The 17461-nt window shown below is 44.0% G+C and overlaps 1 protein-coding gene across 1 annotated transcript in view; it reads right to left on the bottom strand.

Moving 5' to 3' along the window:
* Positions 1–17461, bottom strand: part of ttc27 (tetratricopeptide repeat domain 27) — a 427052-nt gene that overhangs the window by 263675 nt on the left and 145916 nt on the right. Inside the window, exon 8 of the mRNA XM_084322115.1 lies at positions 10247–10359. Within this exon, the coding sequence (XP_084178241.1) occupies positions 10247–10359 (113 nt within the window). The remainder of the gene's footprint in view (positions 1–10246; positions 10360–17461) is intronic.

The following is a 17461-nucleotide window of genomic DNA, read 5'->3' as shown; positions in this document are numbered from 1 at the left end:
GAGTCTAAGCACAATTTGATTATTTGAATTGTATTAAAATAGGCTAAAATTAAATAGCCTATGCGATGAACGAAACGATCATTACATTTGTTTCCTCGTTGCTTCTAATAATGACAACGACGTTGTCAGCGAGAGCTTAGTGCTGGGTGTGCGAGTGCATGTGAAGCTGCAGAGCCAGAGAGGCAACGGCACAATGCAGTATTCCATCAGTACTCCAATTCGGCCATTTTCAGCCAATGTTGGGTGGGGGGCGCTGTTGTGCGGTTCCCAGAAAAGAGCCAATAACAGCTGAATGAGCTTCTCTGCAGCGCCATACTCTTTGCAAATAAGTCGTTGCGAGGTGGAGAGTCGTCACGCAAACCACGATAATGTTGCAGTCTCTCTGCTTTCTCAGTTCTTCGCTTGATATAATTAATACAAATGTCCAATATAACGGAATTCGTTAGCTCATAAAAATGTGATTATAACAGACTGCTGTTTAGGTCGGACCGACTGCCCACATACGCGGTCTATTTTAGTTCAAGTCAGCAGCAGCACGGAGTATCGAGGGACTTATTTTATTTGGAATATATTAATTAATGACTGTATACGCAAAAGTAGCCTAGTTTTAAGTAATAATATTATAAATCTACATGCCTTGAGGATGACATTCTTTATTCTAAACTATGACCGGAATTAATCTCATTTGTCCGGTAGATTGAAATCTTGCAGGTCACGGAGACCGACAACAATTTTTTCTAACGGAAACCCTGAAAGACGGACAACACGCTCATCACAGACAAGCTGGATGTAGCCAATTACTTAAACATCTTCTTCACAAACATAGCCACAACACTGGTAAACAAACTACCCTCCCACTCAGGGCATTATGGGGTAGAACACATAGTAGAATACTACAAAAACCTAGGGGTCCACAAAGATGACTTCAAACTTGAAATGGTAACAACTGATGAGGTAGTCAAAAAATTTAGCGCCCTCCAACCTAACAAGGCCACTGGCCATGACAACATCCCCTCCAAATTCCTCAGAGACGCAGCAGCCGCCATCACCCCAGTCATCACACACATAATAAACCTCTATAAAACAGGGACACGTCCCCAAGGACTTCAAAATTGCGAGAGTGACCCCTCTGCACAAAAAGGGCAGCAAATTAGACCCAGGCAACTACCGCCCTGTTTCTATTCTTACCTCCATCTCGAAAGTCATGGAGAAAATAGACTACGAACAGGTCGAAAAGTACCTGGCGGAAAAAAATCGAATCTACGAATTCCAATCTGGCTTCAGAACGTCCCACTCCACTGACACATGCCTCCTCTATTTGAACGACCACATCAAACAAGAGGTGGACGTGGGCAAATACTGCGGCATGGTCATGCTGGACCTACAAAAGGCCTTCGACACTGTCAATCACTCCATTCTGATGGACAAGCTAAAAGCAATTGGTTTTGATAGCTTATCAGTGAGCTGGATGCAATCCTACCTGGAGGGGAGAGAACAGATGGTAGAGGTAAACGGTACTCTATCCCCCCCCCCCTCACAGTGAGCTGTGGTGTTCCACAAGGAAGCATACTAGGACCGCTACTCTTCCTAATTTATGCAAATGACATGTCGTCAGCCTGTGACTGCAACCTGTTCCTGTTTGCGGACGACTCAGCCCTGCTGGTCTCTGACAAGAACAAGTTGCAGGTTGAAAAAACCATCAGCACAGAACTAGGCAAAATCTGCATATGGCTTGCTGATAACAAACTATCATTACACATTACAAAACAGAGTCCATTATCTTCGGTTCAAATAACAAACTCAGCAAGACCGACGGCTTCTCAGTTACAGTGGGTGACAATATTGTCACAAGGAAAGACGAAATTACCTACCTGGGTTCCATCCTAGAGGCAAATCTTTCCTGTGACAAAATGGCATCCAATGTAATAAAAAAAAGTCAACCAACGAACTAGATTCTTGTACCGGATCTCCTCTCTGGTAAACAAGAATACCCTGAAGACTCTGGCAGGAGCACTCATTCAAGGGTACAACGACTATGCGTGCACCTCATGGTACCAAAGCACCTCAAAGGCGCTTAAAACAAAATTACAAACATCACAAAACAAACTGGTCAGACTACTACTTGACCTGAACCCCAGAACCCACCTCACCCCTGCCCACTTTGACAGCCTAGGATGGCTTAGAGTAGACGACAGAGTACAGCAACTTGCAATGGGCCTGGTCTACAAGATACACTATACGACCGGGGTACCCATGTACATGTCAAAATACTTCCCAAAGGTCAGTGAATACCACAACCACTACACCAGAGGAAGCTCAACAAATCATGTAAAACCCAGATTCTGCTCAAACAAGGGACTAAACACGTTTCGCAATTATGCCACAACAATGTGGAACGCCCTACCCAAAGCTGTAAAGGAATGTGAATCACTACCCACATTCAAAACCGCTCTTAAAGAGCACCTACGGGAGGCTGCAATTCGAAACTGGCCACTGTAAATGCCCAAAACCCCCACCACCTCCTAATAGACAGTCTCCTCCCCACCGCATGTATATATTCCCTCCCCGCCGTATGTATATTTCTCTCCCACCCACCCACCCCCTCCTAGTGTACAGTCCCCTCCCCATCATATGTATATACTCTGTCAGGATCTAGGGGTAACAGTACTATATATTTGAATACCGTTTGTGTCACAAATGTATCAGTACTAAATACCTATATGTCCCTATGCCATAAATGTCATGTATGTTGTGTATGTCATAAATGTCTATATGAATTGAAAATGGGGGACCCTGATGGAAACAAGACAAACGTCTTTCTCAGGTCTGCATCCCCTTAACAATTGTATGTATTGAGCCGTACTGTATTGTACCCATTCTGCAATCTGTTAAATAAAGTTTTCATTCATTCATTCATTCATGTCAGAAGATAAGGCACTACTGGGAAGAGATAGGAGGGATAATAAATGAAATAATAGGATACGAAATACCCCAGGGAGGCCAAGTGTTGTATTTGGGGAATCTGTCACAGGAAGGAATCCAAGGGGAAGACAAATATTTGATTAAGATATTGATAGTGGCAGCCAAGAAAGCTTTAACTAAACTGTGGTACAAGGTAGAAGTGCCGACAAAGGATCAATGGATAGAGTTGGTAGAGGGGATACAGGAAATGGAGAGAATCACACATCTGCTGAGGCTGCAAGAAGAAAAGTTTGAATGGAAATGGGGAAAATGGGAAGAATACAGGAGGGGAAGTAACGACATCACAGAGGTTTGAAAAGGATACAAGGAAATGAATAAAAATGTAAATAAATAATGCAAATGTAGAATGGACCGAAGGACCCATGTCACACTTTTTCTTTACCCATTTTTTGTCTATTTGTTTTAATTTATGTACTGTGTATTGTCTATGAATGTTGTCTATGTATGTTGTTGAAAAAATAAAAATAAAAATTTAAGTTTAAAAAATATATATATATATAAAATAAAATAAAATCTTTTCTCTCGAAGCTTCGAATTAAAATCGAAGCTCGGCCCGAAGCTTCGATTGCCAAAAAAAGCTTTGAAGGTCAGCCCTAGGCGTTACCAGCCAAAAGTGAGGCTATGCCTTTAAAGAAATTGGGGCAGTCTTCATTTGGTGCATATATATTTAGAAAGGTTATGATTGATCCTCCTATTGACCCCAGGACCATAACATCTGCCCTGGTCATCTGCAATTTCCTTTTCTTTGGTAAAGTATACTGATTTGTTAAATAGAATAGCCACTCCTCTCTTTTCCCCCGTTTGACAGGACGCACTATACACCTGGCCTGGTTATTGATAAGTGAGTTTCTTGAATGAATGCTATAGAGAGCATTTTCTTTAGTTGTCCAAAAAGTGTTTTCCTCTTTATTGGGTTGTATATTGTATTGTATATATTTATATTGTAACCAATACATTTAAGGCTTGTCATAATGTCACTGTAATTCTTATGTACAACATAGATCTATCTTCCATAGTATATGAGCTTGAGGCATTTGTCAAAGAATATAGAACATAAAAAACAAAACGGTCCCCTATTCACTTGTAAGGGAAAACCTAGGGCTTCCAATTTTCCAGTAAACTGTCTAACATAAATCACAATTGAAACCTCCTCCCGATGTTCTAGAGAGGTGTAGCCGTCTCTCTCAGGGAGCATATTGCACTAAGTGCAGAGAAGCTAACCACAAACGTATAGAGTTAACCTTTGCCTGATAACACAGGCTAAGTGTGATCCGTCTATGGCTCAGTCTCTGGCCTCAGAACCCACTACATATAAACTAAAGTAGATTTGATATATTTAAATTTCCCAACAGGTAATTAATACTCAAGGTAAAGGATAATCATAATAGTCAGCAGCATTCATTTACGATGAATTGGAAATGGGGGACCCTGGTGTAAACAAGACGAAAGTCTTTCTCTGGTCTGCATCCCCTTAACAATTGTATGTATTGAGCTGTACTGCACTGTACCCATTCTGCAATCTGTTAATAAAGTTTTCATTCATTCATTCATTCATGTCCATTATTTCTTGTGTTTTACACTTATTGTAAACATTTCATGAGTATATATCTAACTGGTTTACTCATCTCAATCGTCCATGAATGTTCTTAGGTCTGCGCCAGATAGTGACGTCATGGCTCCTTTCGTTTGCTGCTCTCGCTCGGTTCCTTGTGTACGTCACCTGTTCCTTGTCAGTTCTTTGTAGTTTCTCTCTTTCGTCGATTTGGACATGAATTCCCAGTTCTTTCAGTGTGGGAATTGCATCCACCAGGGAGTCAAACACCTTCGTTCCCGAATCTGTTGTCATCCTGAGTTGTGCCGGGTATGGGCAATTAGCGCGTATCCCTCTTTCCTTCAGCTGTTTGATGATGTGACGCACCTGTCCCCTCTTCTTTTGCAGGTCTGGGGAGTAATCGTGGTCAAAATAGATCCTTTTCCTGGGCGCTCCAGTAGGACACCACATAGCATGCTGAGTCGCGAAGCGGTCGTCCCGGGTTTGTTTCCCAGTCACGGCGACCATTTGCCGCATGTCTTTCCTACCTCTCCTCCCGTTCTCCCTCTCTCCCTCTATCGGTCCTGCGTGGCCAGAAAATGATTTAAATAAAAGCAAAAAAAAATTATTAATTTTTTATAGATCCTATTCCCTTGAAATGTGACGTGTTGTCTCCATGCAAGCTGTAATACCTGTTCTTTGATATTGAAATCTAGAAAACGCACAATGATAGAGCGCGGGGGGTGCTAGAATCTCTCGGTTTGGCCATCAGCGATCTGTGCGCTCTTTCTATCTTAATCTCAAGTTCAGGTGTTATTTTCAGGGATGTTGTCAATAGCTGCTTCACAAACTCTTTAGTATCCTTCTCCTCGCTACCTTCGGGGACTTGGTAGATCCGGATATTGTTGCGTCTGAGTCCGTTTTGCAAATCTTCGCATGTTGCCGTCATTTCTGCATCTCTTCTTACAAGGTATTTGAGTGCACTCTCGTGTCTCATTCCTCTATCGTCCAGTTTAGTGATTTCTGATTCAATGTCCGTAATTCTACGTTCTGTTTTCTCAATCCATTCAGTTACTTGCGACATAGATGTTTCAAGTTTGCTCACTGAAGACTGAGTGGCCTTATGTGCTTCTTTATTCTCTCTCCTTAGATATTTTAATTATTTTAGAATCGCAGACTCCTCTCTCTCTGTTTCCTCGCCGGAGTCGGAAGAGCTAGTTTGACTAGTCTGTTCAGGCGTGACATCTTTTTCTTTTCCAGAGTCGGTTTTGGTCTTCCTTTTATCATTTCTTTTCTTCTGGCTCATCTTTAGACTTCTTACCGTCACACTCGTTAAATGTTGCTGACAATATCTGTATGTTGGGTATTTATCTCGGGGGTTCTGAGGAGCAAGAGACTCAAGCTGCTACCTCGTACATCACACAACCGGAAACCGAGAGATGCATGTTAACTCAGGTATTCATCGAGTCCTCTTTAGAAAGACACTTGCTAATAACTCTCCGTCCCTTCCGTTCTCCTCATATTTGAAAGTTTACCGTTTTGTTCCTCACTTTCCCCCGGCTCCCCTGTCCCCTTTTATCTCTCTCTCCTCTCTTCTTCTCCTCCTCTCTCTGCCTGCAGCCAGATCTCTGTGCCTCCCTTTTATCTCTCTCCTCTCTTCTTCTCCTCCTCTCTCTGCCTGCAGCCAGATCTCTGTGCCTCCCTTTTATCTCTCTCCTCTCTTCTTCTCCTCCTCTCTCTCTGCCTGCAGACAGATCTCCTTGCCTGTCACAAGAACCTTGGAGGCAGGGTTAGAAATTAACGGGGGCTTTGGGCAAATGCCCTCGAAAATGGACCAAATGCCCTCGAAAATCAGTTAAGGGGGGCAAAAAAAGCCCCCGACAGTTTACTATTTATATATATAATTATATATATGCTCTACAGTGCAAGCATTTCACTGGTATTTGCCCCTAAAATGTGTGTTGCGAACCGGAAAAATCATTTACTCGCATAGTGTGCAGGACGAGTGAAGATTACAAACTAGGTAGTGCTTTTTTCGCTCCGCTGCTAATCGTTCAAAAACTACAAGTCCCACATTCCACAAGCCGCATAAACGTCCAATCACAGTAGAGTTTCCTGTGGTGATGAGACTGGTTTCATGCGGGAGAAAGGAAACGATAACACAGTACGCGCTGGAACAGAAAGTCACGGTACCGGCATAGGCAAGTTATACATTCAGACAACGCAAAAAATTCAGCCAGCCATGAAGCCCATTCATTTTTATTTTGAGCGAAAGAGAGACGAGGAGAAAGAACTATCAAAACATACACGGACTGTGTATGTGTGTGTATGTGCGTGTGCAAACGGGAACGGGACACACATCTGTGCAATAGCACACACCACCAAAGTCACTGGCTGGCCCACAGTGTGAGTGTGCTAACTTTGCTAGCGTTATCAGCCGTCAATATAACGTTATCCGCCTCAGTAACATTAGCTGCCTCGCCACAGACCATACACACACACAGTAAGCCATCACTGGGAACGCATAGTGAGGGAAGGGGGGCTGAGAATATCTGTCTATCTGTGTGCGTGTGTCTCGGTCTCTCTCCCTCTCCCTCTACATCTCTCTCCTGAACCCATTTCATTCAAAAGGAAGATATTGATGCACAGTAAGTATAGTATAAATTATAACTCAGTAGCTGTAACAGAATAATTGCATTAACTATTAATTAATGAACTATTATTCAATAGCCTTTCAATTATAATGAATTAAATAATTGTATAAAGAATGTTCCATGTTCTGTCATCTAATAATATATTCCATTACCTTTCCTATCTGTATCAAAGTCAAACTGTTGGTATCGTGACAAGCAGCTTGACAACCGATATCCTTTGCGTCTAGTAGGCATGGGCCAATGTGTGATTTTGGTGGTATGTGCTATTTGCACAGATGTTTGGCCCTTAGTATGCACACGCACAGTATAATATGCATGTAATAAATAGTTTGTTAATAAACTCTGTTACTTGAACAATTTTCACTGTGCTCCTACATTTCTTTGTGTGCTCCAAATTTTTTTTTTTGATTTTATTTATTTACATTTTATTTTGGAGCACATGTGCTCCTTGGGAAAAAGGTTAGCGTAGAGCCCTATATATGGAGACAGACACGTTATCAAACAGAGACGAAGACTAAGATAAAAATACAGCGCTTTGCGCCACCAAGACAGCTGCAGCCACAAAATGGCATATGGTAAGTGTCAACAATGTTTTATAATTTTTTTTTAATCCACTTTTTCTCCCATTTTCTATATTTTCTCCCATCCCAATTTCGTATCATCCAATTCAACCTTCCCCTGTCACGAACGCTGTTTCTTGCCTCCCACAAGCCGGCTGCAATGTGGACTAAGTCATACATAGCACAAGTCCCCTCCGGTACTTGAGGTAACAGCAGTCACATCTTTTCACCTGCGCAGCTCGTTCTCTCAGTGGCGAGGAGTAACGCGTGGGAGGCTCACGCTGCCCCCGACACTTCCTGATTCTACTGCGCAGGCGCACCAACCGACCTGTAGGAGTCACTGTCCACAACGCCCGATCCCCACCCATCAGTTTCCCGCCCCCTAATACGGCCAATGTGTATTAGTATGAACGACCAGCTAAACTGAAAGCAATGTGGAGCGCTGGGCTCGAACAGGCAAGCCCAGCGTCTCCGTCATTCGTGGCGAGCGCCTTGCCCACTACGCCAAGTAGCCGCCCCAATGTTTTATCATTTTTATGTCAATTTTTCAACATAAAAACTCAGTGCCCACGAAATACAAAAAAAGCCCCCGAAAATCAATTAAGGGGGGCAAAAAAAGCCCTGGAAAAAACAAGTTAATTTCTAACCCTGCTTGGAGGTGAGACAGAGAGTCAGAGCACTCCATGAACTCTCCACATTTGTCCAGCTCACCCCTGAGCAGGAGAGACAGACAAACAGACACAGACAGACAAACAGACACAGGCAGACTGACAGAAAGACAAAGAAAGTAAGAGGATATCGAGAGGGGAAAGTGTGTGTGTGTGTGTGTGTGTGTGTGTGTGTGTGTGTGTGTGTGTGTGTGTGTGTGTGTGTGTGTGTGTGTGTGTGTGTGTGTGTGTGTGTGTGTGTGTGTGTGTGTGTGTGTGTGTGTGTGTGTGTGTGTGTGTGTGTGTGTGTGTGTGTGTGTGTGTGTGTGTGTGTGTGTGTGTGTGTGTGTGTGTGTGTGTTGGCATGCGCGTGTCTGTGAGCACAGGCACATTTGTTTGAAAGAGACACTGGCCTTCCTATCTCCCCAGGCTTGTTTGGAGAGGAAGAGAAGTCGGGGGATTTAAGAGAGAAAACGCAAGGAGCACGGAGTAGAGACGTCTCTCTGATGGAACCGCTGGAAAACAGATATGGACTGGAAATATATATAAAAATATTTTTAAAGTTCAACCTAAAAAGCATGACAATAATAAAACTCACCATGAAAATTAAGCTGTAATGAGTGATATACTGTCAAGAGTCATATTATTTATGTGGTTAAATAAAAAATTAAAACAGACAAAACAAATTAAAAGAAAGGCTGCAGTCAACAAGGTATTTTTAAAGACTTGCTGGTAAACATCTTAAATCCATCATCTCTTTTAAATTTTTGTTTTAGAGTGTCCTCTATTCCAAAAGCACTGCAAAACACATACTCATAGAAAGACCCGCTGACGGACGGCGCTGACGAGTAGACTTTATTAAAAAAAAAAAAGGTGTCCTGTAACATTCGGAAATGCAGATTTCAAAGATGGTTGGGACAGAACACTTGAACCGGTGCTCATCAATCATCCCCGCCTTCCCAGCATTCCCCTGTAAGGAGTCTGACTAACTTTAACACCGACCTTCAGTTGATCTTTCCCTTCTTTTCCAGAAGGTGGCCGCCCCTCCCCCAACACCTCATTTACTGATAATGGATGGGAATTAAACATTGAATCATTGTGCATTTAATAAGTGATTTTATAATTATCTGTATAATTAAGCTGGAGGTCTTAAGTTCACCTTTCTCCAGGTTAAGAACGCTTGCCCTCCAGAATTTTCTTTTTTAAACACTTATTTTCCAGGACCATCAAAAGTGTATCTGTAGAGTAGTGTGGTGTATCTGTACAATAGTGTGGTGTATCTGTACAATAGTGTAGTCTTACAGTGTGTGGTGGTCTCATGGTCTTACAGTGTGTGGTGGTCTCATGGTCTTACAGTGTGTGGCTGTGGTGGTCTCATGGTCTTACAGTGTGTGGTGGTCTCATGGTCTTACAGTGTGTGGTGGTCTTGTTGTCTTACAGTGTGTGGTGGTCTCATGGTCTTACAGCGTGTGGTGGTCTCATGGTCTTACAGTGTGTGGTGGTCTCATGGTCTTACAGCGTGTGGTGGTCTCATGGTCTTACAGTGCGTGGTGGTCTCATGGTCTTACAGTGCGTGGTGGTCTCATGGTCTTACAGTGCGTGGTGGTCTCATGGTCTTACAGTGTGTGGTGGTCTCATGGTCTTACAGTGTGTGGTGGTCTCATGGTCTTACAGTGCGTGGTGGTCTCATGGTCTTACAGTGTGTGGTGGTCTCATGGTCTTACAGTGTGTGGTGGTCTCATGGTCTTACAGTGTGTGGTGGTCTCATGGTCTTACAGTGCGTGGTGGTCTCATGGTCTTACAGTGTGTGGTGGTCTCATGGTCTTACAGTGTGTGGTGGTCTCATGGTCTTACAGTGTGCTGTGGTCTTACCAGACTCCCATGATGACCGCCTGCTCCTCGGCGCTGAGGTCAGGCAGCTGGTACTGATCCGGCTCCGCTAGGTTGATCTGGTCCAGCACTGTTTCATCAGATAGGTTATGGTCCTGAGGTTTAAAAAAGAAAAAAACACACCCACACAGGCATGAACACCTGGCAAGAATGACGGCCACGTTGAAAGATTTGGGAGCCTCTAGCAAATTTGGTGGTGTCTTGCTTTAAGCATTCTACTTGAGTTAACATACGAGGGTGTGCCAGATGGCTTGGCCTGCGTCATGGGGTTCGTTAAGGGGCTTGAGAGAGACACAGACACACACACACATTACTCTAATGCACACCCTTAAAAGAACACGCAAACATTTTGGGAAATTAGCTTACAGTCTTCTCCAGAGAGAGACAAGAAGATAGATAACAGTTTCCTCTCTGTGTGTTCAGTAGAAAGCTATCTGGCTGCATATTAGCCTAGCTTAGCACAATGAATGGAAGCGGACATGACCGGTTAGCCTAGGCATTGTCCAACTAACACCTCTACCGAAGGCTAACCGGTCATGTCCGCTTCCATTCATTGTGCTAAGCTAGGCTAACGTGCAGCCAGATAGATTTCTACTGAACGCACAGAGAGGAAACTGTTATCTATCTTCTTGTCTCCCTCTGGAGAAGACGGTGAGCTAATTTCTCAAAATGTTGGCGTGTTCCTTTAACACTTTCAGTGCCCAGCAGGGGGCGCACGATTTAGTGCTTGAATGCCCACCATCCACTTCAATGTTAGCGTTAATATCGCCTAATCTATGTTTTAAATTATGGCTATGTGTCTAATCTGCCCGTCGCTTATCAATGACTCATTTTCCAGTCAACATTGTCGAAGCGGGGGCGGCTACGTGGTGCAGTGGGCAAGGCACTCACCACGAATACTGGAGACGCTGGGTTCGCCTGTTCGAGCCCAGCGCTCCACATTGCTTTCAGTTTAGCTGGTCGTCCGTACTAATACACATTGGCAATATTAGGGGGTGGGAAACTGATGGGTGGGGATCGGGCGTTGTGGACAGCGACTCCTACAGGTCGGTTGGTGCGCCTGCGCAGTAGAATCAGGAAGCGATGGGGGCGGCGCCCCTCCAAAGCGCAGACCCCTGACGCTGAAAGATCGCGCCGCGCAGGTGAAAAGATGCGACTGTTACCTCGAGTATCGGAGGGGACTCGTGCTATGTATGACTTAGTCCACATTGCAGCTGGCTTGTGGGAGGCAAGAAACAGCGTTCGAGACAGGGGAGGGTTGAATTGGATGATACGAAATTGGGATGGGAGAAAAATGGGAGAAAAAGTGGATAAAAAAAAAACATTGTCGAAGCGGATTGTTTTTTTATCGGTTCATTTCCGTTTTATAGCATTTTGAAAAGCCCTCATTTTCAAGGAAAATAAAAAGATTCCGTGATAAACACCCTGTACTGGAATATTCTAGAACGTCGTAATTTTTTGGCCTATTTATGAATAGTTTTCAAATAAACGCTAGATTATCGATAGTATATGTGTACGTATGCACGCTGGTGCCGCGAGCTGAAAATCGATTCTCTTAGTTCCTGATCGCTTGCACAGCCAAACAGCCATATCACACATAGGGGAAAAGCTTATATCTCCGTGAAAACAGGTCTGATTATCCTAAGACTGGTCAAATAGATTCCTTACCCGAGATCAGATGGTATCCAAAAAGATTATTCCAATTCCTGATCGCCATTCCAAAAATCTATCCTTTTATTGATCCAATGCTACGTACTGTAAAGACATATTACACGCTGTTCTGATGGTCCACAATGACTCCGAGCGGCTCGGTGTACATGCGTGAGAAGTAAAATGTGGATTCCGGAGTTTTTTTTTCTCATCCATTTTCATTGAGTCCATTCCAAAAGGGTGCATTACCATCTGGGAGACGATAGGGGGCGCTTTTTTCACATCTGAGCGCCTGATGGGGCTGGTTTCCCAACGGTAGACTCGGTTGATGAAATATGAATTCAGATAGCTAATAAAAAAAATGCACGCTAATTGTCGTGCTGGGCATTCAGGGGGCGGACTGCTAACACGTGTTATGTCGTCCGTGGCATCCAAAGTGTTAAGCAACCTCACGTAAGCAGATATGATCATACACCTATACAGAGAAACACACACTCAGCTCATACCCTCACAGAGAACACTGAAGCAGCTGTGATGTGCAGCCAGCGCTGCCGTTGTTTTCCAGTATTGTAATTCTCCCCCACGCTCCTTCCCTCTGATGTCCTCCTCCTAATCGTTTTACCTCTGTCTGCTTTCCCTCACCGGCTGATAAAAGAGACAGCCATCTGTGGCAAATCACAAATCTGGAGCCTAATCCTGTAGTGTATTTTTTTTTTTTTTTTTTTTTTTTTTTTTTTAACTGCTTCTGCATTCTACGGACTCGAGCGTCTTCCGCGACGGCGTGGAAACATGAAATGTTCTTCAACTGCGCTGAAATGAAATATAGGTCTGTCTCACATTCAAAAGGATTCTTAATTCCTTGGGACTCGCTGATTGACACAATGCTTTGTCTGCAGCTCAAGACAAGACTTGGCAATTGATTAAAGGAGACGGTCATCCAAGGAGAACTGACGGCTACAGCAGAGCTGGCTCAGCAGTTGTACAACAATCACATGGTTTTTCTTTAAACATTTGGCTTATTTGTTTCTAAGAGAGTTCCGCAAGCCTCTCTGCGTGAATTCAAATTGTAGGCTTTCAGACCTTTTGGCTTAGTTGCATCACATGAGTCAATTACATTCCTCCACTCCAATCTCAATCAGAAATCTATAATGAAAAACACACTGATGAGAGAAGACCAGAATTGCTCCAGACCCTCGCTGTGACACTGCGGTTTGGCACAGACGACAACAATTTTGGATTGAGACGCCCTTTTATTACAATCAAACCAAGTGCCAAAACAGAGTCAAACCCAGAGCGACATCCACAGCCTGATTGGCTTAAGGGTCTTTCCCCGCTGTTGGTGCTTTAGAATGACCAGTCAAGGAGAGCATCTGCCTCCCCTCCCTCCCTCCCTCCCTCCCTCCCTCCCTCCCTCCCTCCTCCTCATCCCACTCTTCTTCTCTGGTTCTGTCCATTCCAGGCAGGCAGTCAGTCAAGAGCTTGGGCTAATGACAGTCTTGATTGAGCCCATTACTCCCCCTCCTCCAGTAATGAGAGCATTAGTGGTCTGCGCCGAGCACAAGGAGCCAGGCTGGACGGCCGCCACAGCCCACAGACGGAGAGGAGTGGATGGACAGAGGCCAGCGATGTTTTGGAAAGTAGACAAGTGGAAGAGCAGACAACCACTTTGCAGACAAGAAGAGGCCATTTCCAGAACAACCTTGGTCCTTGTCCTTGGTTTGTCCCTCGGTGCCACTCGTTGATATGATTAATACTAAATAAGTACATAGATCAAAATAACCTTTAACCTCTTAACAGGCACCCAGAAAAGTGGCAATTATTTTTGTTGAACTTGAGGACTGCATACTTTTTTTGCAAAGCTTAAACTAACTAATATTAATGAAAAAAAGGAAAATCACGTTTAGTGCTAATGAAATAGAGTAACAGAGGTCTGAACTCACATTTTTCTGTAGCAGTTGCAATATAAAAAAAGAATATATCCACCTTTACTGAAAGTTTCATTATACAATGTGTGTTGAGTACTGACTTTTAATAAGTTTTGTTTTGCAATAATAAAAAAAATTAAAAAAAAAAAAAAAAAGAAAAAAAAATATAAAAAGAAATAAGCTGGAAAACACTGCGGTTCCATAGTCTAAAGTCTTATGTAGCACAGGTCAACATTTTCAAAAAATCCATTCAGAATGAGTCTTTGAGAGATGTCAGAGTAAAACCAACGCCAATAAAAAAAGAAAAGCTTTCCAAAATCCATTTCCTCATCACCGCAGTGCATTCTGAAGTCTGATTCACTTCCCGTTTTCGCTCGTCAACTTTCACCTAGTGCCCTTATTCGCACCCCCCTACGTAAGGCATCGTTGGAAACCTACACTCGTTGGCTACAATGCTGACCAATAATTTTGACCATCAGCAGATGATTGGCAGTTCTGGAGCGTCTGGAGTCCAGGGTGGTCATCTGACACGTGACGCGTAAAAAGACGCTCGCCTGACATAATATGCAACTCAAGAACTGAGGCACGGATTTGGTCGAGTGAGGTCTTCCTGCTGAGAGGACGCTGGCGTTTGATGTCGCCGCTTCTCAGTCGCCGCTTCTCAGTCGCCGCTTCTCAGTCGCTCCACTGAGTTAACGTTCCTTCCCTTGCTAAAAAAAAATTCGTCTGGGCTGCTAACGTTAGATTCAGATTTTTTTACTTTGTCATAACCCTGTGATAATTTTGTTTGATAATAATGTTTGCTACCTGCCAGCTGTCAGCATAAGCTGTTAGCATCGTTAGCCCCGCTGTCAAACTAGCTAGCCGGTTTCCCTCTGCTCCTGGGTTCTCGGTTTGGATCATCTTCTTCCGTCACCTGTTTTTCCCCAACTGGATTAACTCTCTACATGTACCTGGATTGTTTGTGAGTTTTGATTACTCCACCGCAGTGTGCTGTTGTCCGAGGCTGTATTTGTTGTGTGTGGCTGGTCGTTAGCCGGTTAGCTGCTCCGGTCGATATGCTCACATACTCCTCTCGCCAACTTCGGAGTTTTTTCAACGCCGCTGCGCCAATCTGCCTGGATACCTTCAGATCACTCGGACTCCTTCAACCCCCCCACTATATACATCGAGCATCCCACTACAAACTCATCTGCACAGATTCCACTATTCCCGTGGTAGTATCTGCTCCACGCTTCCGTGTTGTTCGTCAACGTCATCACAACACACCTCACGTGCGTACCAGCTGTCTGAAGCCCCTGGCCTGCTCCGACAGTAGCACCCCTCCCACTCTGCCCATCTCCTCCACAGCCACTTTCATGCTGCTCAATACTCGCTGCCTCAATAACAAGGCACTACTCATCCATGATATGGGATTAAAGCAAAAAAAAATCTCCTGACTGAACTTTTTTTCAGGCCAAGTCATATTCTTATTTTAACCTCCACTATATATTTTTATATATAGTGTGTGTGTGTGTGTGTGTGTGTGTGTGTGTGTGTGTGTGTATGTGTGTGTGTGAACACACTGTGCAGTGGGGCTCTAACCGGCACTTCATCACAGGGGTTAGTGACACGGTGCGTGAGGCTAGCGGCAGGGAGTCGACACAAAGCTTGGACGCATGTTCTCCAGGCTAGGTCTCCATCAGATGGCACAGACCACGTCCTTCACTCTGAGGTGGAGACTCTCTCCTCAGGCCATAGATTGAGATCCCAGTTCAAGAGCATAGGAGTAAAGACTCGTTTTGTTCGCTGTGCAACAGATTTGCTTAACACATTGGTCGCCAAAAACAACTTACGCCATTTTTGCCGGCCATGCGTTGAACGCCAACAACGGCGTACGCCGTTTTTGGAATCAATATTAAATTTTTTCGCCATGGCATTCATAATTCATCCAGCCAACCTCCGGACTCCAGCGGGACCCTGTATGAGATTGCAACGCCTCAATACCGCCGCCTGGTGGATGGTCGGGCGAGTTACACTCTCGCCAAAACCGGAAGTGCCGATCGGTGCGTCGAGGAAATCCCTCCGGCAGTCACATCTTGTTACGGGACTCCAGACAAACACTATAGTGCATTTTGATCGCATTCTAAACTTAATAATCTATATGATATTGGCGTTTATTGCGCCATACAAACCGGAAATGGATGTAGGAGATCGGCATCAAATAATTGGGATCTTTCTCCTCCAGTCTCATCGGCGCACGGTAAGAGGACACTAACGTTATTTTCAGCGCGATTGTTTATTAATTTCACTGCAAACCATCTGATCAACATATCAACCCATACTAAATAAAGCCGTTACTGACGATCAAGGAATTATAAACGACCCCCCCCCCCTTTCCTTCACGCATGAAGCATAATGTATACCGATCATATACATTTGAATTTTTTAATGGGTGTATAGGAAAGAAACGCCAATCGATAATCTATATATGCTTCAAGACCTATAACTACTGTTTTTAGAATTACAGCAGAAAATATAAAAAATAGGGATGCCCCGATCGATCGGCCACCGATCGTTATCGGCCAATAATCAGTATAAATATGCGATCAGTGATCAGTGATAATGCTTTATTTTCGCAGATCGTCAAAACCGATCGAAAAACATGATCCAATTCTTAGCGGAGATCTCACAGTCACTGCTGACTTCTCTCTCAGACACAGAGCGCCTCCTCCTCCCCAGCCCCTCCCGCACTCATGTAAACAAGAGCCTCGCAGTCTGCTCTAGTAGTGCATGCGACGTGAGCTAACGTTGGCTACCTACCTAACGTTACTGTTTAACACTTTGGTCGCCAGGCTTATATTCACAATAAACCATCCCACGCCAGCTCTATTTGTCTATGGAGAAGTTCCCCTTCTTTGCAGGGCTATATATTATATTATATATATATAAAACACTTAAAAAAATTTTTAATCAAAAACGATCGGTATCGGCCGATATGGCTCAAGCAGGGAACAAAATAACTGGCCCATCGCCAAATGCGTGTAGATTTACCGTCTGGCGTCTAAAGATAATAGTCTGCCCGCCAGCTGGCGTGTAGTTCATATCGATACTCTTATTTTGAAAATCCTGTGCGGGTCTCATTGCCACCCCAAGCGCAGCTCCAGTCATAATATCTGGGCTCCGGCAGCTAGCAACGTTCAGGTTCATATGATACTCTTATTTTGAAAAACCCTTAGCAACAGACGCGAAATAAGTTTGTGATGTTTTTTCTCTTCTCACAACGAGTCCAATGCAGCTACATGCTTTGCACCGTCGCCATTCCTTTATGCCCACATCGCCCGAAATTAACGTTTATGTACCAATCACTACAACATTAACGTAAGCTAACAAGCTAATCCTGATGATCAGACGAGACAGAGCCATAAACAGCACTGAGGAAAGGGAAATGGGGGGGGGGGGGCACTCTCCCCTTCCCTGTGTGTGTGCGTGCGTTTGGAAAGACGACGGAGTCACTAGTCAGGACTCAGGACAGGAGTATATTATAGTAAACTGGGGATTACTGAGGATGGACAGATAATGTTGATATTCAAATATAAAAAATGTTGAGAGGAGTGGAAGTTTGAAGACAGACTACAATATG

This window comes from Notolepis coatsorum (genome assembly GCF_963971535.1).
Source record: "Notolepis coatsorum genome assembly, chromosome: 9".
Lineage (NCBI taxonomy): Eukaryota > Metazoa > Chordata > Actinopteri > Aulopiformes > Paralepididae > Notolepis > Notolepis coatsorum.
The sequence above is the reverse complement of the archived record's forward strand: the minus strand, read 5'-3'. Positions and strand labels throughout refer to the sequence as shown.